The following is a 21,306-nucleotide window of genomic DNA, read 5'->3' on the forward strand; positions in this document are numbered from 1 at the left end:
TCTCTCTCTCTCTCTACGCTGTTCACATCTTACAATAGATGACATAACTATGTAGAAAACAATGACACTCTAAATCCATTTCAGGCAGGTTTTAGATCAAGCTATAGAACAACATATATATGGTGGTGGTTTTGGTGGTGTTGATGTTGGTGGCGGCGTTGGTGTTTTGGGTTGTAGTGTTGGTCCTTGTGGTATTTGTGATGGTGTTGCTATTGGTGCCTGGATATTGGTGGTGGTGGTGTTGTTGTTGTTGGTATTGGTGGTATTTGTGTTGGTGGTGTTGTGGTGGTTGTGGCAGACGCTCAGAAAGAGAGAGAGAGAGAGAGAGAGAGAGAGAGAAAGCGAGAGAGAGAGAGAGAGAGAGAGAGAGAGAGAGAGAGAGAGAGAGAGAGAGGTGAAAAAAAAGAAATTTTCAAAAGTTACTTGGTAAACGACCACTCCTGGGGTTTAATTTGGCTCAAATCATAAGCAAAATATTTTGCTCTCCCCCCTTTCAGACCATCACAACATTCATGAACTTCCTTGAACCCTCAATTTTTCATGTCCCTCCTAAATTCTGACACCAGCTTAGTGTTTGGAACTTAACATTCTGTCCTGCAGCTAAGCCAATGAGATCCAAACACAGTACTGATGAATGCTGTGTCTTCACACAAATATTTTGTCTTTTTAAATTGATGTCAGCTTCTGCATCCACTATTTCTTGCAAGACTTCAAAATTTTTGTGATTTTATTATTTTTTTCTCGAATACATGAAAAAAGTTCAGGGTTGGCAATGGAAAACTAGGGGTCAGGTAACCAGAACCAAACAATTTTTTCAGGCTTTGGGATAAGATAAAATGATCCTTACCATTGTTCCCTTTCACCATCTCAAAAGTACTACTACTAATAAATAATACTCAATCTAACATCATTTTTAATATTCATTTATTGAAAGTCTGTATTTACATATTTTGTAAAATGACATACAACGTCAGAAAATCTTTCTTCACAATGGAAATAAATACACAATTCAAAAAGTGTACATCAAGAATGTAATCACATTATATCCAGTCAGTTGACTCTATACATCAGGGTTTAGTAGAAATAACATTTATATTACATAAACCATAATGAATCTGTAAGTTCTTATTTATAATTTGAATTTATAAATGTACAATTATCAGTGGGCACTATCAGAAATCACAAATCAATCCATCTAGTCACTTGGCATAGTAATTGCCTTCCTTAGGTTAAATCTAAAAACCTATGTGTTTGTCATACCCAAGGCTGTCAAGTTTATTTCAGACATTAAACCTTTTCATGAAATTTGAGAGATTATCGTGAAATGGACATGAAATTGATCACTAGTCTAGTACAAACTCTACCTGTACCCACACGTATCTAATCAGAACTGAAACATTTTTATATGGTTAAATATAAGGTATAAAATGTCTATGCTTCTATCTTAGGCTTGTATCCAACAATTTCATCCCAACCTTTACGACACGTTGTTACTATCCATTCATGTTCATCATCATCTGCAAGAAAGTTACAAGTTGCATTAATAAGAAAAGTATTTATAATTGTCCACAAAGTATAACAAATTACAATGCATTATATTAAATATATATATTGTTTCATATATGTAATTCATAACAATAACATTTTGTGAGATGTAAATAAAAACATTTTGCCAAATAATTGAAACTCTATACTGTCTTAATTTTGGTAGTAAGTCTTCTAAGTTCAAGTTCCAAACACATGTACAAGTTTATTTACACTACTACAAGTACAGATACTTAGACAGTCAAATTTAGTCAACTAAATCAACTCACCTGCATTTCTAAGGAATTTTTTGATATAATCTACAACAACTCTTGTTTTGGGATTATAAAAACCATTACCACAATCATAGCAACCTTCAGGAATTTCCCTGGGTGGTACTCGATTTGTTAATTGTGAACGTCCTAGAAAAACAAACAAACAACAAAAAATAAGACATTATGGACTTACATTCAAACAAAAGGGATGTCATACATCATGAATTGATGGTTCTGAAAACTCACAACTGTTATGATTTATGTGTCTAATTGAGTGAAAATATTAACATAGAACCCTGATTGAATTATTCTAGTATGTTAGAGTTGATGTATATCTTCAATGACATTAAAAATCATTCTGGTATTATAACAGTTGAAGGTATATACATTATTGTAAACCACAGACTCTATTACAACACCAGTCATGACTCATTGTTGTGTACTGTGGCTTGCGAGAATACAGCTATAGTAATGGTTTCCTAGACATTTGATGTTTATATACTAAATGACACTAAATGTCATCAAATCATTTATAGAATTATTCCTAAATACCAACTTAGAGTTCTACTAATAGCAAGTTACTTAGTGATGGTTTTGTACAACTTAAAAAGACAGTATAAAACTGTTCTTCCAATTTGTAATGGATGTACATCTGATGAGAAGAAACCAATAACACAAAGACCATATGGAAAACAACGGAACACATAACTACCTGAACTAGACACTCACACACAAAACAACAAAATCTACCTACCCTATCTATTCTAAAATTTAGCGTAATCGGAACCACATAATGTTCTTAGGCCTTAGTGTGAGTTAGAAAAATTCAATTCAAATATTTCAGCCCCCCCCCCCTTGGGAACTTGCAATCGAGACTGAGCATGCTCAGACGCAAAGGACTTTGGAATTATCTGTAGTTATTGTAATACCTAATCTGGCGCTATTGATAAAATGAACCTCCTACAATGGTCAGGGTAACCATGACTAGATTATTTGTGGTTACAAACAATGTAATGATATTGTTTACATTACTGATTGATTCATATTTACCATAACATTCCCCATGATGCACCATTCAGGATATTCAAGATAATGGGTTTGCAAGTTCCCAATTGAAACGTAAATGTCAATTAATGACGTGTGATGATAATGATGATATACTAGTAATGACAAGAATAATGTCCCATGAAATCGTCGTTATTATAATTGTTCACCCGATTTCGAATTTGACATCAACTTACTGGTGACCGGGATAAGCTATATTTGGACGATGTATTTTGACAGAAATTACTGGTGTCCCATTGGGGGGGGGGGGGGATAAGCAGCAAAAGTTTATTTCCAAGACGCATTTCACGTTAAAAAGAATTAATTCTATAAGTTATAGTTATAATAGTTATAAACGAAATCCCACATTCTCAAACACGTTTATCAGGTTTGCAAAACGTGGTAGTCATCAGGTCTGGTACCACCACCAAGGCTACAAAACGTGATAGTAATCAAGTCTGGTACCACCACCAAGGCTACAAAACGTGATAGTAATCAAGTCTGGTACCACCACCACGGCTTCTTATTACTTACGAGTAACGTTTCACCTGGCAGTGTCAGCTGGACGGGTTTTTCAAACTGTTAAGTGTTTACTGGCTTAACGCCAGAGGGCGTAGTAGCGATGACGAAATCCTACATTGTGTATCCTCATCTAAGTCAATGACGCTAACTAAGATGATTCTAATGGCACAAATCATTCTTGTACAAAACAGAGTTGAAAAAGAAAGACAATAATTATTTCAGAACATATCTTACAATAATCAACCTTGAATATTTCCAGTGCTAGAACTATCCCCATGGCCCCCCATCAGAATAATTTAGTTCTAATTATTGTAATAACTTTCATCTACTTTATTATGTGTACTTTCTATTGGAATAAAATTCCAGACACAATTCTTCTTTCTTTTTTTTGGCCTTTAAAACTCTTTGTACGGTGAGTGCTATGCTACAACGTTCTATAAAGCTTCACATTACATGTTGTGGTTGGCCAGGAAAGTGCTACAGCAAGGGGCAAATAGCAATCAATGAGAAAAAATAACTTATTACATATGTTCTGTTGTATTCCAACAATTGTCTGTAGGAACAAGAATCTCAAAACTTTACCCTTACGGAAGGCATTCAATTTAAATCTGGTCACTACTGTGGACGTTACCACTGTCTACACTGCGTGATGATTGGTGAACCTAGTATGAATATGCATTACCTAATGAATATGTATATATGAGCATATATATAAAGAAGAAAGAAGTACATCTGGTGACACCTCACGGCGGGTTGAGACACCAAGCAGTTGAAAAGTCAGCACTCGTCATGACTGCCCCAGGAAGTGCCAGTGGTACTACGCGAGCAACTCTGCAAACTCCAGTAATTAACCCAGCCCTACAAGCGCCGGCGGCTAGTGGAACTACCCCAATTTCCAGTGCGGCGACACAGTCTTTGGGAACAACCATGAACAATAATAATGCACAGGTGGGTGAATGTCCTGTTCTGTAATAATGTTGCACAAGGTGTATAATATAGTCAGCCCCCACACTTGTAGACGTGGCAGGCAGATATGTAACCTACCGGAGAACTGTCGTCATGGCTCTGTCCCACTGCCTAAAATGATTGGAAGGGGGAATTTCGTTCACGCGGTCACCCGGTACTGTTATTAGGGGGAAAAATCTCGAGCTTTAGCCTCGTAAGTGAAAATTTCGTTCATTCAAGGGTTTGGTGTATTTGGTTGTTTTTTCATTCTACAACATGTATTTCCGGTAACGTGTAGTTTGGGAAGGTCTCCTAATTTGCATTGTCATGAGAATATTAATGTATGTGTTTCTTGTCTTTCCCGTGGCAAACATACGCATACTGAAGTACATAATAGTTTACGACTAGTTTTTAAAATCATGTTATGGCTAGGAAGGGAGAAGGAAAGGACACAGAAAAAGGAGTAAAAGTTGCAACTGGAAATGATACTGTGGTGGAACACGGTGTCCCATGTTGAGGGTGACATGTGGAAAATTTGTCAGAACCAAGGAGGGCAAGTCATGCCAGGCGTCCCTAAGGAAGTTGGTTGACGCGGGAGAAAAGGCAAGGTGTCCCCACGGAGGTGGGTCTGACGCGGGTGAAAAGGCAAGGCGTCCCTACGGATGTGGGTTTTGACGCGGGTGAAAGGCAAGTCGTCCCAGGTGTCATCACTGGGTTGCTAGATGAGAGTTTTGACGTCCCTGGATGAACATGTGTGACGTGGCATATATGCAAATGTACATGAGAATGCCAGAGTGACGTATGTTATTTGTTTTGTCACAGGTACTCCAGGTGGCAGGGCCAAATGAGGCGGTTTTGCAAAAGAGAGAGGCGAATGAAAGATTTCAAAGAGCATTAGCAGAGCTGAGATTATATGCTGAAAGAGATGAATGTATATTCAACGCTGAAGAAGCCCTCGCGAGATTACAGTTAGTGGTGGATACATCCCAAGAGATTCGTCACCCAGAGTACCAAAAATATATAGCCATGCTGAGAGCCCTGCGCAAGGAAAAAGAGTCGCCGGCAATGTCAAACATGATGCTTGCACTCATTGGCCCCAAGGAGCACGCGGAGGTCATCGAGAAAATAGCGAAAATCAAGAAAGCTAATCAGGAAAAAGAGAAAGAGTGGGGGAGATAAGTTGAGAGCTGGAATCCGATGCTGGAAATGCGGAAAATTTGGACATGTAGCACGAAACTGCTATAGCAGAGAATATGATAGAGGGGCTGAGAGGGATAGAAGGGATAGAAGGTGGCGATAACTTATGTTAAGTCTGTCGTATATAGACAACTCAATGTCTGTCAATGAAAAGTCGTGAATTTCACATTGATATCTTGAGGGGTGAAATGATGTTTATGTATTAATGAAGAGATAAATAAAGGAAATGGATGGAAAATATGTGCTAACGTCATTTCATTAGATTGAATGATATGATCAGAATGGATGTGGTTTGGATATTGGATAGTATAGTGTTGGAAGGTGGCGAGGGAGTAGTAAAAAAAAAAGAAAAAAAAAGCAAGCCTGGGGGAGTCTGACATGGTTTCTACATATACCAGTCACTTCTGCTTAACCAGGCTGCCCCTTTGCCTGGTTTTGGTGGGGTTTTTTTGTTTGTTTTTGTTAAAGATTAGTTAAGTCTATGTACTAATGTGGATATAGACTAAATCCCTCCCCGCTCACCATTTCAGGTGAATGTGCACGACATACCAAAATGGGAAAAAGAGGTTCGCCTGAACCCAATGAAAGCCTACAGTGATCATCTGACCAGAAAAGTTGACTGGGTTGGCTGGAATGGAGAAAGTGCACCGATATCGGTCTGTCCACAACCAAGAATGGTGGGAATGGGACTGATCAAGGCATCAGCCCTAGATCTTCGTTTTAGAAACCCTGGAGCGTTTACTGCTGGAGAAATCCATAATCACACTGAAGAATGGTATAACGTATTGAAAGGTCAAGGAAATGAGGGAATGGTTGGAAAGTGGATAAAAAATGGCGTCTCAGTATTTGATTTCGTAACTGCTTTTAAGGGCACGTTCAGGGGGAAGAGGTACGACTCTGCTTTCCCACCAAGCATATACTTGCCGAATAACAAGATATGTGGGAAATATATTGACTTTATAAGTGAGACCATAAAGGAAAGAGTTCGGTCGGGTGCACTAGAAATATGGGGTGAGGTTGGGAAAGTAGAACCACCATATATAGTCATGCCATTGACGGTCGAACCAACGAAACCACGTTTGTGTCATGATGAACGATTCCTGAACAACTGGATGAAGACCCTACCATTCAGACTAGATCACATTACACAACTACCAAGATATCTAGATAGAGGACATTTCCAAACAAAACTAGACAACAAAAGTGGGTATGATCACGTGATGATAACCATGGCAAGCAGAGCCTTATTAGGTATTCAATGGGGTGGATGGTGGTATGTATGTGCAACATTACCGTTTGGCTGGAAGTGTTCACCGTACATTTACCAGACCATAGGTTTATGCGCAATGAATGAAATAAGGAAATGTGGAGTCCCGTCATCCCTGTACATCGATGATAGACATGCGGGTCAGATACGAAACTGCACAGAGAATACATGGTCTAACATGGAAAAGGCGAATGCAGCATGCTATATCATGTCATATATACTTATTTCGCTTGGCTATTATCTCGCCTTGGAAAAGTGTATATTTATTCCAACACAAACCTTAGAGTTTCTAGGATTCAAGGTGGATACGGTCAAGACGATATTTAGTATAACACAAAGAAAGAGAGAGAAGTTTGCCGAATTAAGGGAACATATTCTGAATCAAAGTCCAGTGTCTGTGAAAACCCTACAGCGAATGATGGGAAAATGTGTATCACTGACAGTAGCTATACCGTCGGCAAAACTGTACATCCGGGAAATGGCACTAGCACTATCGAGAGCCGGGAAGGATGAAGGGATAGTCTATCTCCACCCGAAACTACAAGAGGAAATTGAAAGTTGGAGAAGGTTAGATACAGGGGAAGGATATAGCCCATGGAAAGAGGAAAAACATGTGATAGTTACGATTGCTAGCGATGCATCCCAATATGGATGGGGTGGTACCGTCATGTCGGGTAGGAAGACAGGAGAAATACGAGATTACTGGGGGCAAGATTTGCAAGAGAAACCAATAGCATATAAAGAAAGCAAGGCACTAGAAAAAACCTTACTTTCATTTCATGAAAGAACACGCAACACACGAGTGATAGCATATACTGACAACGAAACACTAATGCATTGTTGGAAAAACAGGGGAAGCAAAAGTAGTGACATGAACAATGCGTTAAAAAGCCTATATGAAGTGGTTGACGGTCTCGATATCGAAATCGAAATGAGGTACATCCCATCGAGACACAATCCTGCAGACCCACCCTCACGACGACTAACACCAGCAGATGCCAGGTTATTACCAGAATATTGGGAGCGAATAGATCGAGAGTTTGGTGGGAAGGACGGTCATTCAGTAGACTTGATGGCACTAGATTCGAACGCTCAACATGACAGAAATGGTACCCCATTACGACATTTCACACCATGGGAAACGCCTAACACCTCAGGGGTGGATGTATTTGCCCAAAATATAACAGGCGAAAACTGTTATGTTTTTCCCCCATTTCAGATGGTAGGGCCCATACTTAAATTAGTTAAAGAGCAAAAAGGTCTGGCAACATTCGTGATACCGAAATTGTCACCAATGAAATACTGGTGGCCGATTGTGCAAGGGGAAGCAAAGAAGTTGGTGGAATTGGCCCCAGCAGGGGAATACATATTTGAAGTCCCTAATAAAAAAGGATGGATAAGAGTACCCTCACTGTATGATATATGGGCCTGTAAGATGGACTACAGACAGTAAGAGAGAGAGAGAAAGAGAGAGAGAGAGAGAGAGAGAGAGAGAGAGAGAGAGAGAGAGAGAAAGAAAGAAAGAGAAACAAACAAACAAACAAACAAACAAACAAACAAACAAACAAACAAACAAACAAACAAACAAAAAACAAAAAAAACAAAAAAAACACCGAATATGCTTGTATAGAGTAACGCTTATAGAGGGAAATAAAGAAATAAATAAAAAATATATGTTCATGTTACAGCCTTTGATGTACGGTGCCCCACGACTCTGGATGCCAGCAGTGCAGTGTGGGGAGTGTCATTATCCCAACGACATAGAATATAACTTCTGCCAGAGATGCGGTCATAATAACCGAATGAAAATAAACATCCCACAAGGAAGAGAAAACAACCAGCCAAACGTTGATATTAAGGCCATTGACAAACGCATGAATGAAATACTTGATGGGGCAACTAACTCAACATACAATAAACGAAAATCACGTCTGCAAGAGGAAATGGAGGGGTTCCTGGCAAGTTTGATTCCACCAAAAAGTTTAGCATCTGCGTCACCAAGAGATGTAGTTAGGTTCTTAGTATATAAAGATAAAGACGGGCGGACCGTTATACATGCGGCGGGATGTGAAAAAGGTGACAGCTGCCAGTGTCCAACAAGGCTTGCGTTCAAAACAGTTGACTCATATATCGGACAATTAAGATCAATATTTGAAAGTACAGGAAGAGGTGGAGATTGGGATGTCAGGTTGGGATTAGGGAATCCAGCAGCGGATAAGACAGTCAAGCAATACCTAAAAGGGGTAACTGAAGAACAAATGAAGGAAAACTTAGTACCGAGACAGGCAAAACCAATCACATTAGGGAAGGTTAGAAGGATAGTGGAAGAAATTGACCGAAAGATTGAGATATGTCTGAATATTAACCCACTTCAGCTATTTATTTTGGCCAGGGATAAAGCACTGCTCCTTTGTCTAGCGTTTACGGGCGACAGAGCTAGCGATCTTTTGCCCATAAAAACAGAAAATATAGCCAGTCTGCAGAATGGTGGACTACTGTTAAACCATGTATGGGGAAAAACACTTAGGGATGGAAATACTAGATGTTGCCCAATAATGAGAAATGAGGATGAGAAAATCTGTCCGGTTAGGGTAGTCCTTTCATATATTGATATGGCAAACTCGTTGACTATCAACTTAAACCCAGGTGTATTCTTCCGGTCCACGACGAAAGAAGGGAAAGTTACCAATGAAGCTCTTTCAACGAATGCGGCAAATGCAAGGCTTAAAGATCATCTAACAAAATTAGGAATCTTTGAGGGGGAGACAATCCACAGTTTCCGAAGTGCTTGTGCGATAGCACTAGCACTATCTGGATCAACCATGCCCGAGATTATGCAACATGTGGGATGGAAGACCGCATCTACAGCATCGCACTACTTGCAGTTATCAAAGGTGTTGTCTCCAACAGCACCAGCGATGAGACTCAAAGAAAGGGCGATCAGTGAGGCACAACAAGTATATGAGAGCTTTAACAATTTAGCAGAGGTACAAAAAGTATGCAAGGAAAATCCTTAAGTACAACTTATAAAAAAAAAAAAAAAAAAAAAAAAAAAAAAAAATATATATATATATATATATATATATATATATATATATATATATATATATATATATATATATATAAATAATAATAATAATAATAATAATAATGATGATGATGATGATGATGATGATGATGATGATGATGATGATGATGATGATGATGATGATGATGATGATGATAAAATAAATAGACAATTTAAAAAAAAAAAAAAAAAAAAAAAAAAAAAAAAAACATTCGAAAGGGAGAGACAGAGGGGAACAGAATAAGAGACAGAGTAAGCAGATCTAGAAGTGTTATTATATATATACAATGTAGAAACTTTGTCGTCCCAGAATACATATGAGTAGTAGGAAACAGAAATAAAATATATGATAATAATCTGTACCGTGTGCTTATAACACCATAACCTGGAATCGACGTATGTAGATTAACTGGCCTGGATGTGGTGAGTTGATGAGATATGGAGAGAGGGGGAGATGAGAGGAGGGTGGAGTGTAGTATGATAAACGAACGGAAGGGGACAATGGACTCAGGCCACCCCACACTAAATCATACAGAACCAACATTACGCAGTGTACATGGGAAACTGTCTACACTGCGTGATGATTGGTGAACCTAGTATGAATATGCATTACCTAATGAATATGTATATATGAGCATATATATAAAGAAGAAAGAAGTACATCTGGTGACACCTCACGGCGGGGTGATATACCAAGCTCCCACCCTCCCACCCTGTCTATAACACATTTATGGGCAGTCATGACGAGCGAATCAAAATAGGAAAGTACGACACACACCAACAACAATGGCCTCAGGCCACCCCACACTAAATCATACAGAACCAACATTACGCAGTGTAGATGGGAAACTTGTTACTATTGTGGACATGACCTATTTTCATTATTGGGTTTTTCATAAAAGTGTGGTGACCCTCTGGCTGCTGAAGGACGACTACTGTCATTGTAGAGAAGAATGGACCAATCGTGAAGGTGACTAGCTATACTCTAACGTATTCTTATCCATTGTTTGACGTGAATAGTAAACCTGTCAGTGATTCATTACCAAATCAGAAACCTTGACCGGCCACGGAATTCAGATACCTTTACCTGATTCCTTTTCCCGTTGAAATAACGAGTAGGAGGCTGAAAAAATGGCGGACGTGAAAGTTGTCAATGAAAGTCGTTCTATCGGAAGCAGTTGATGTTTTTTCCAGATACTTGTAATTTTTCAGCAGCTAGCAGTTTTGCTGTCTGTACAGACACAGTGAATGTACAACTGATAACAGTGTCTTGTATATTTTGAGACAGGAAACCATACTGCTGAGAGCAAACTCGCAGTTTCATCTACCCGAAATAAAACACCTACACAGTGCTGGAAGGTTCAAGCAGACTATCTATATACAACCTATAACATATAATAATAAATATCTATTCAACGGGGATACACATACATAAAGGTGACCTTAAAATATACATTCCGAATACTGGTCTCTGTAGAGTTGTTTTTTTTTATTAGGGTGACCTTATTTTTTGTGTCATTACTGGACCGATTCAAATTTTCAGCTCCGATATCAAAATAAAAAATATTTTTGTTTGCACCCGCGGCCCATAATATTTGGCGGAAGAGTGCTCTTTCTGTCAAGAATAAGCAAGTGTCTGGACTGTCAATGTTATCTACAGTCATGATGGCAATGACGACACTTAATTCACGAACAGGGCATTTTTTCCAGGACAGAAGTTATTCAAGTGGGGGGGGGGGGGGTTCTGAAAACATGACAATTGTGTAGAGAAGTTGGGTAAGGGGTTGTTATCAGAAATCCCCCCCCCCAAAAAAAAAGAAGAGAGAGAGAGGAGGAAAAGGAGACCCATAGAAAGATGAGGATGATTTTTTTTGTTGATTACTTATATATTTTTTAATCGACCGACCGACCCCGGCATAGTTGCAACGAAAATGTAATGAGAAACATTTTAAGGAAGATCGATATATAAAATTAAAAGTAATGAGAAATTGATCAAATGTGATTTTTACAAAAAACATTTATTATGTTCAAAGAAAATAATAATAACACGATACGTCTGATTATCCCATAATACTATGTGACGTAATCAACATTGTTTATTTCATTTGTCTAATATTTAAAAAGTTTTCGGTATGGTAAAATGGCAAAGCGTCGTAGAGGATTCGATGTCACTTCTCCAACAAATTATCCAGTCTCGCGCCTCATATCAGATAATTTGTAAATGGGCATAGTAGCTCAGTTAACACACAATATGCTCACAGTAGTAACACATGTGTGCTGTAGTCAAATTACCATGTGGAATGCTCTGCTTTCGTATCGGCAGACTGTCACTATATTCTAGGCATTTAAATCAGGTCTTAAGACCTATTTCTTCAATATGACTTTCGCTTGAGTCTGTTTTTGGACTCGTTATTCTGTGCTTTGTAAAACGCATTGTGATAGTTATATGGAATACGCTATATAAGAAAATTAGATTTGATGTTAATATTGCCAAGAGATATAAAAAAAAGAAAAATAACGAATAACTAATTAAACGTCAACTAAATAAATGTCTCTCGAAATGTTTTGAAAATTTGTCACTATTTTGACATGAATATGATGGGTGAAAATCACACTATTTGTTTTTGTTTGTTTGCTGGGGTAGTCTTTTTGCATGAATTATTTATAGGTACCTGTAATATTCTACCAACCAAAGCATAATTAACCATCATTTGACATTAGTTGAATGAAATGTGGGCCATGAACTAGTAGTGAATTACGTCATACACCTAAATGATGTAACCCCTATCATGACGTCATACACCTAAATGATACGGTAACCCCTATCATTCCATCAACTACAGACAACTTTCTTAATTGTCTGTGCATCAACTTCACAAACAACACCTGATAGAATTTTTAAAAAATTGATAGGATAGTTGAAATGGAAGTTTTCACACGAGTGATAAAGTTCATTAATTGTAATATCAAGAGAAAGTAAGATTTGTACATTCTAATTATCATAATGCCTTCAAAACAATTCAATTACAACGTCCTAATTGATTAATTAATTAATTAATGAAAATACATGATAAATCATTCATAATCTCATCAGCTCTTGGCGCAAATTCAAGTATATCGTTATCGGCATGTTCAAATGAACGCTATATAGGCATCGTATATATAGCTCAATTTTACTCTCCAGTGTCTTCCAACATCCATTTGGCTACTTTAGCGTGTCTTTCAATTCGGTCTTTCTTTCCTTCCTTCCCCATGATAGTTTCATTTTCTTCGCTGAAATAAATCACACGACAGAAAAGAGCGTTACTATAGAGTTATGGACATAAAACACAAACTTATCTACACCATGATATCGACTACCACCTCAATACATTGGTGGATACTAATATCAAGTGTAACAAGACATGTACACGATTAATAAACTCGTGTGACATATTAGGACCATAGTTCTACCACTGCAATATTCAAATATAATGATATGGTTAACATTTACACTGTCTAAAATGTTGACTTGATATTCTACGTCTACCACATGCAAAGTAAAGATGCATCTTGGCAGTAAAGATGTTCCAAATTAGCTGCCAGTACGGACCTGGAAATGTGATCTTATTAAACAGGACACGACTGTGTATTAGTTATAAGTCTTCATCTAGAAGTATACCAATGTTGTATTCGCTACTTTGCGAAATATGTCTTACATTATCTCTTCTGTGTTCACGATCACGGCCTTTTCAGCTCTGACCAAGGTCAAGTGGCGGCGGCGGCGGGGTATATAAGCATCGTCTTCATGGACAAACAGAGTTAGAACAAGAACAAGAACGAGGAAGAGGGTCAACAGTTTCTTCTCCATTTTAATAATACCTGTGATTTCTTTTGTCTGAAATATTGAAATGTGTGATATTGAAAAAGAAAATGTTTGCGAAATGCAAAGTTTACATGCGGTGATTGGATTTCCTCTCTACATTCCCTTGCTACCTCGGAGTTTAACTCATCCTTGCATTCATTCATTTAACATTATATTTTAAAAGAATCGAAGAAACTTTACAATGTACACAATGTTATTAAATTACCTGTAGTACAGTTCCAGTGAGACGCTTACGTTAATAACGTTGAGTGTTGAAGTCTTCGTCGTTAGGCAGTCTATGTGTGACTGTTCAACCGTTCTTGATGAATTTGATTGTCACAGTAGTACACAGAGGTTTTCGTTGTGATTTACTGAATCACCCATACTTCGAGCCAATAGTTAACTAGATTAGAAATGACAGACCATCTAACATACGATATAATAGTTTTAGCACAATAAAATGAGCTATACGATTGGCTGATCCCATCTATGCATTGGCCTTATAAATGTGGCATTGAGTGGTGGCCTATTTACCTGTAATGACAATGTGATTCATCCAGGTCAAATACCTTACGTAGGGTCTATGACCAGGTATGAAATGTTAGTTAAGGGAACAAAGAAGTCCTTTTAAAACCTATAAGGGAACCTTCAGTAATTACGAGGGTGAGGGGGGGGGGGGGGTGGGGGCGGGGTGGCGGATTATTTAGGGTATGTCTGAGGTGTAAAATGTGACCCTCCCCTACCCCTTTTTCTAAATAGTGACCCACCCCCAATCCCAACTTCTAAAATCTGACCCTCCCCCATCTCAAAATGACAAATTCACTATTATGAATGGGAATTATGTGAACAGATTAAAGGGACAGTAGCTGTAACTTTTGATGATTTTTTCAGTATGTTTTGTTCTGTGTATCAACTACAGTTTTTAGTTTCTTGTTCTACTCCATAACGCACATTGAAACACTCCTATATTTGACAAACGCTTGTAAACACAGTCTGTATATGTACAAACTGCAAACTATTTTTCCCTTTTCATGCAACTAAGTAAGACAGAGTACAACATAAATTACCTGTGAAATTCTAAAATATGTTTATTGCCGTTTTCAACGTGTAATTCCAGTGAAAATAAAATATTCTACACTATTTTCTGCTCGATGGACATTCTCATGAGACAAGATATTGAAGCCAGTGACTGGTTTCAGCATGTATGTGATACAGGTCAATCTTTGCATGGAAATCACGTATATGGCTCATATATATGTACCTTTAGTAACAAATAATTAAAGAGGTATAACTCTCTCTCTCTCTCTCTCTCTCTCTCTCTCTCTCTCTCTCTCTCTCTCTCTCTCTCTCTCTCTCTCTCTCTACACTGTTTACATCTTTCCTGAACAATAGATGACATAACTATGTAAAAAAAAACAAGAGAGAGAGGGGGAGAGAGAGAGAGAGAGAGAGAGAGAGAGAGAGAGAGAGAGAGAGAGAGAGAGAGAGAGAGAGAGAGAGAGAGAGAGAGAGAGAGAGGTGAAAAAAAAGAAATTTTCAAAAGTTACTCGGTAAACGACCACTCCTGAGGTTTAATTTGGCTCAAATCATAAGCAAAATATTTTGCTCTCCCTCCTTTCAGACCATCACAACATTCATGAACTTCTTTGAACCCTCATTTTTTCATGTCCCTCCTAAATTCTGACACCAGCTTAGTGTTTGGAACTTAACATTCTGTCCTGCAGCTAAGCCAATGAGATCCAAACACAGTACTGATGAATGCTGTGTCTTCACACAAATATGTTGTCTTTTTAAATTGATGTCAGCTTCTGCATCCACTATTTCTTGCAAGACTTCACAGTTTTTGTGATTTTATTATTTTTTTCTCGAATACATGAAAAAAGTTCAGGGTTGGCAATGGAAAACTAGGGGTCAGGTAACCAGAACCAAACAATTTTTTTAGGCTTTGGGATAAGATAAAATGATCCTTACCATTTTTCCCTTTCACCATCTCAAAAGTACTACTACTAATAAAATAATACTCAATCTAATATCATTTTAATATCCATTTATTGAAAGTCTGTATTTACATATTTTGTAAAATGACATACAACGTCAGAAAATCTTTCTTCACAATGGAAATAAATACACAATTCAAAAAGTGTACATCAAGAATGTAATCACATTATATCCAGTCAGTTGACTCTATACATCAGGGTTTAATAGAAATAACATTTATATTACATAAACCATAATGAATCTGTAAGTTCTTAGTTATAATTTGAATTTATAAATGTACAATTATCAGTGGGCACTATCAGAAATCACAAATCAATCCATCTAGTCACTTGGCATAGTAATTTCCTTCCTTAGGATAATCTAAAAACCTATGTGTTTGTCATACCCAAGGCTGTCAAGTTTATTTCAGACATTAAACCTTTTCATGAAATTTGAGAGATTATCGTGAAATGGACATGAAATTGATCACTAGTCTAGTACAAACTCTACCTGTACCCACACGTATCTAATCAGAACTGAAACATTTTTATATGGTTAAATATAAGGTATAAAATGTCTATGCTTCTATCTTAGGCTTGTATCCAACAATTTCATCCCAACCTTTACGACACGTTGTTACTATCCATTCATGTTCATCATCATCTGCAAGAAAGTTAAAAGTTGCATTAATAAGAAAAGTATTTATAATTGTCCACAAAGTATAACAAATTACAATGCATTATATTAAATATATATATTGTTTCATATATGTAATTCATAACAATAACATTTTGTGAGATGTAAATAAAAACATTTTGCCAAATAATTGAAACTCTATACTGTCTTAATTTTGGTAGTAAGTCTTCTAAGTTCAAGTTCCAAACACATGTACAAGTTTATTTACACTACTACAAGTACTTAGACAGTCAAATTTAGTCAACTAAATCAACTCACCTGCATTTCTAAGGAATTTTTTGTTATAATCTACAACAACTCTTGTTTTGGGATTATAAAAACCATCACCACAATCATAGCAACCTTCAGGAATTTCCCTGGGTGGTACTCGATTTGTTAATTGTGAACGTCCTAGAAAAACAAACAAACAACAAAAAATAAGACATTATGGACTTACAAGTTACATTCAAACAATTATAGGGGTGTCATACATCATGAATTGATGGTTCTGACAACTCACAACTGTTATGATTTATGTGTCTAATTGAGTGAAATTATTGACATAGAACCCTGATTGAATTATTCTAGTATGTTAGAGTTGATGTATATCTTCAATGACATTAAAAATCATTCTGGTATTATAACAGTTGAAGGTATATACATTATTGTAAACCACAGACTCTATTACAACACCAGTCATAACTCATTGTTGTGTCCACAGCAAACATTGTACTCTGGCTTGTGAGAATACAGGTATAGTAATGGTTTCCTAGACATTTGATGTTTATATACTAAATGACACTAAATGTCATCAAATCATTTATAGAATTATTCCTAAATACCAACTTAGAGTTCTACTAATAGCAAGTTACTTAGTGATGGTTTTGTATGCATCAGTCAGTAGAATACTACACTGTACAGCTACCAGTGTGCCCTCTAAGCCTATTTGACATGCCCCTGACACGCACAATATCTAGTGACATACCAAAATTTGGTATTCCCCTATCTCGTAAGTGGTGACCAGTGTGCCCTCTAAGCCAAATTGACACACCACTGATGCACTCAATACCTAGTGATGCACCAAAATTTGGTGCTCCCCATCTCTTACTATGTGGTGACCAGTGCGCCCTCTAAGCCTATTTGACGTGCCACTGACACATACAATTTCTAGTGACTCACCAAAATTTGGTGTTCTCCTATCTCTTTCTATGTGGTGACTCACAAGAAATGTCACTTTTTATCATTTTGACTCACAACAACAAAATCCGGCTATCCCCATAATCATTAGAGGAAACACTGACAGCTATATTTTAATATGCAGTCACAAGTTGAGTTTTTGTGTTTTAGGATGTATTTTGTTTGTTCTGTATATTAAAGGTACTCACAGTATTCTATGTACATTGTATGCTTAACCATCACTTATACAGTTAACTGAACTCAGACCTGGTATTAGGATATAACTTATAAACTTATGACATCATTTATTATACGTATTCAAAATATATAGGAACAAGTCCTTACTATGCAATTAACTGTTCTAACAATGGCAGAAGACAAATCGTTATGTCATAGAAGGCATACATTGACATTAACATACTACTTTAATATACAGAAAATACATAAATTCAGTTTATTGGTGGCCATATCGATGAATGAGATGGGTATTTATTTTGAGATTTCTAAAGCATGAACTCCATGACTCTGTTTTATACATGACAAATATACTGTACAACAATATTAGACAAAGTCCTGTTTGTAAATCAATGAAGTACAGAAATATGTGAAAAGTTGTATAAAGTCATCACAGCATCATATCCAGTCTGCACACAATGCAATGCATAAATCTTTGTTTACTATTGATTGGGGGGAGGGTAATTGTACTAACCTGCTGGTTGTAATCCACTACAGATCTCTGTATAAAACCTCCTATCATAGCCATCACAATACAACCATTCTGGTTCATCATACTCTAGACCGTCAGCAAAAGTGTATTTACCCTACAATTACAATGCAAATAAAAATAGATTTTCATAATAAATCATCTCTATTTGACAATCACTCTTGTAGTATTTGAATATTTCAAATCACATTTTCAATGCTAACTAAAACCACATTAATAAGATGATGTTCCTCACAGAAAATAAAGACAACACATCATGTACTTGTTTGGTGAAGATTACTGTAAACACAAATTTGTGTATCATTGTCTAAATGAACAAAATACATGTAAGTATAAATGTCAACAAAAAGTAAAGTTTTGACCGACATGACTCAACAAGAGTAATACTGTAATATTTAAATATTAGGGAGTTCATAACAAGGACATGATGTTACTGACTGTGTGGATAGCTTCATTTCAATTTTGAAAGTTCAGCTCTGGATAGCCTCTAGTCCAGTGTTTTGACAATATATTGGACAAACCCCAATATGACAACTATTTACAAGGAAAGATCAACAGTTTCAGTCAGTCAAACGATATACTCACATCTATTGCTATTCCATCTTCCCATTTTGCTACATATTTACTTCCATTTGGGAAGAAAATTGTTCCCTGTCCATGGAACATTCCATCTCTCATTTCACCCTCGTACTGTGTTCCAGTTGGGAAACTGTACTTGCCTGGACCCTCCATTCTGTGATAAAAGGGGAAAATATGTCAGATTTTGTCAATAACCAATATACACAGCGAGATCACCGATGGGGTTTGTGTCTGAGCGTAGAATAACACCATACCGTGTACGTACATCACGAACAACACACAATATTGGCCGACTTCTCTCTTAATTTTTAGTTTAAGTACGGAACTTGAGTACATTACAAGTAACATCAGCAAGAAACATCGATGGAAAAGGATTAGTTTGACTGCGAACACGGTCAGATATATATACAACTATCAATTAATACGAAGTGAATAAGCTTGTTACATTTAAAATGCTAGGAACACAACATACCGTCCATTTTTGTACTCTCCATCATAACTACTTCCCGTGTACTCCATTTTGGATTTGTGTATTTGTTGTCAAGCGACAAAAACACCCAGAATGCATTGTAATATATCGCCCTCAAGCGGTATGGTGTGCAAGCGCAAATAAAAACAAAGGGATCTGGTCCTCACACGATGGGGGCTTTGTTAATCATTTGCCATCTATATAATGAATGTACATAACGTAAAGTTGGCATATCGTAGCTCTGCGAGTAAAGTTAAATCAATTTGAATAGAAAATTAGTAAATAGGTTTACACAGGCTTTCTGTAAGCTTATTCATAGCTAGCTGCAAAAATTGCAGACTTGGTTTTTGTTTTAGAGGTTTTTTTTTGTTTATCATTCTGGGGTTTGTACTCGTAAGTTAATGATAAAACGTTCAAAAACAAAATCTAATGCTACAATTATTGCTAACTCATATTAGTCTACAGAATTATTGTGTTCAATGTTATCCGTATAAGTTTATCATATCACAGAGGGCGCATGTCTCATCTTAGTCGTAATCTTGAAAAATCATATTCGAAATGGTTTGAGGCAACCTTTTGGCTTTGTCAAGGCCGTAGCCTGACCAAATTGTCGGGGTGGGGGCAGAACTTTGCCTTGGTGCAATCAGGCATTTAAAATCTAGAAAGGTGCTGATTTACATAAATTTGCATGCAATTTACGTAATATATATTTTAGCATACGCTATTAAATATCATATGACTTGTAAGGCCAGAAAATATAAAAAATGCTGGTCAACGGGTAACCTAACCCATCACATTGGGTAAGTAGGTCGATTTCATGTTTTCACAATGCTTGACAAGGATAAAACAAACCATATATAATGATAGCAAAATATTTCAGGTCGAGTTTAGATAGAACTTATTTAGTCATTTTGATACTATCTCTTGCAATTTGTCTGCATAGCTACAGTTAGGAAATGTACACAATTTACGGCTAAACAAATGATATAGTTCCTCTCACCCTCTCTTCTTAAGAAATGTTAAGCCCATCAAATGAAACTCAAGCATTAATTTATCCACCCCTTCTGTCACCTACACTACAGTGAAGATATGAAATTACATGGTACAATGATGCATTAAAATAATAGTGATAGCCAACTACAATAATACTCCGAGAGATTACAATTTTTGTTGTTGTTGACACTTTACTTTATTTTAGTTCAATGCATTTACTATAGAGAAAATTGTTCCATTTCTTGATTTGACATTTTCAGAAATATTTGTATTTTGGGGTACAAAACAGACTCCATTAAAAGTCAAAATCGTTTTCTTTGGATGAGAACTGAAAAGGTTCAAACCCCTTCACCTCAAAACTAAAAGAGTTCAATGTTTTATTATCTTACATTGAACTATTGGTCTCACCCCTCCCCCCCCCCTACTTGATCAAGTCTTGATAAATCTTTGTTTACTATTTTCATTGTCATAATTTCTATAGAAATAGAACCCTATAGACTTTAAATTTGTGATAAACACTATTATCTACCCTCGTTATCTATGACATACTGTATTCATGTTAGATATTTCTACTCCTTATGTGAAGACATTTGGCAAGAATAGGAGGTTGAAATATATGCATTTAATGACAACATAACAATGATATATATTTTGTATTTACTTTATTTACATTGATACGAATGGTCAAAATGGCTAAGTAGTAAATTTTATGGCAAACATTAGCATAACATTAGCATACTATTAGCATGACATTAGCATAACATTGTGATTACATAAATAATAACCACCTTCTCACACTTACAATGTAAACCTAAACAAGTTCAATTTATAAATTGTAACGAATAACATATTCATATTTAGTCATTTGCATAATTAATAATGCAATATATTATTGTTGATCAAATCATATCTTTTATTTTGTGTAGGAGATTGTACTTTACAGAGAACAACAGGCATCAAATTATGCTTATTTTTATGATCTTTATTTTTACAGATCATGATAAAATATAAAAAAGGGGCAATTCAAG

The 21,306-nt window shown here is 36.6% G+C and overlaps 1 protein-coding gene across 2 annotated transcripts; it reads right to left on the reverse strand.

Moving 5' to 3' along the window:
• Positions 1-985: 985 nt before the first annotated feature.
• LOC144441016 (MORN repeat-containing protein 5-like) lies at positions 986-19,414 on the reverse strand. 2 transcript variants are annotated; one of them, XM_078130525.1, is made up of 5 exons: positions 19,289-19,414; positions 18,823-18,970; positions 18,223-18,334; positions 1,815-1,946; positions 986-1,517 (listed from the first exon to the last, which is right to left on the reverse strand). In XM_078130525.1, exons 1-5 carry the CDS (start codon positions 19,333-19,335, stop codon positions 1,432-1,434), a joined length of 525 nt encoding a protein of 174 aa, XP_077986651.1. In that variant the 5' UTR covers positions 19,336-19,414; the 3' UTR covers positions 986-1,431. The 2 variants fall into 2 exon arrangements, with proteins under 2 accessions (XP_077986651.1, XP_077986650.1); XM_078130524.1 differs by lacking the exons at positions 986-1,517; positions 1,815-1,946 and adding exons at positions 15,756-16,325; positions 16,617-16,748.
• Between the last annotated feature and the right edge of the window lie 1,892 nt (positions 19,415-21,306).

The sequence above is a fragment of the Glandiceps talaboti genome, chromosome 10, assembly GCF_964340395.1.
Source record: "Glandiceps talaboti chromosome 10, keGlaTala1.1, whole genome shotgun sequence".
Classification (NCBI taxonomy): Eukaryota; Metazoa; Hemichordata; class Enteropneusta; family Spengelidae; genus Glandiceps; species Glandiceps talaboti.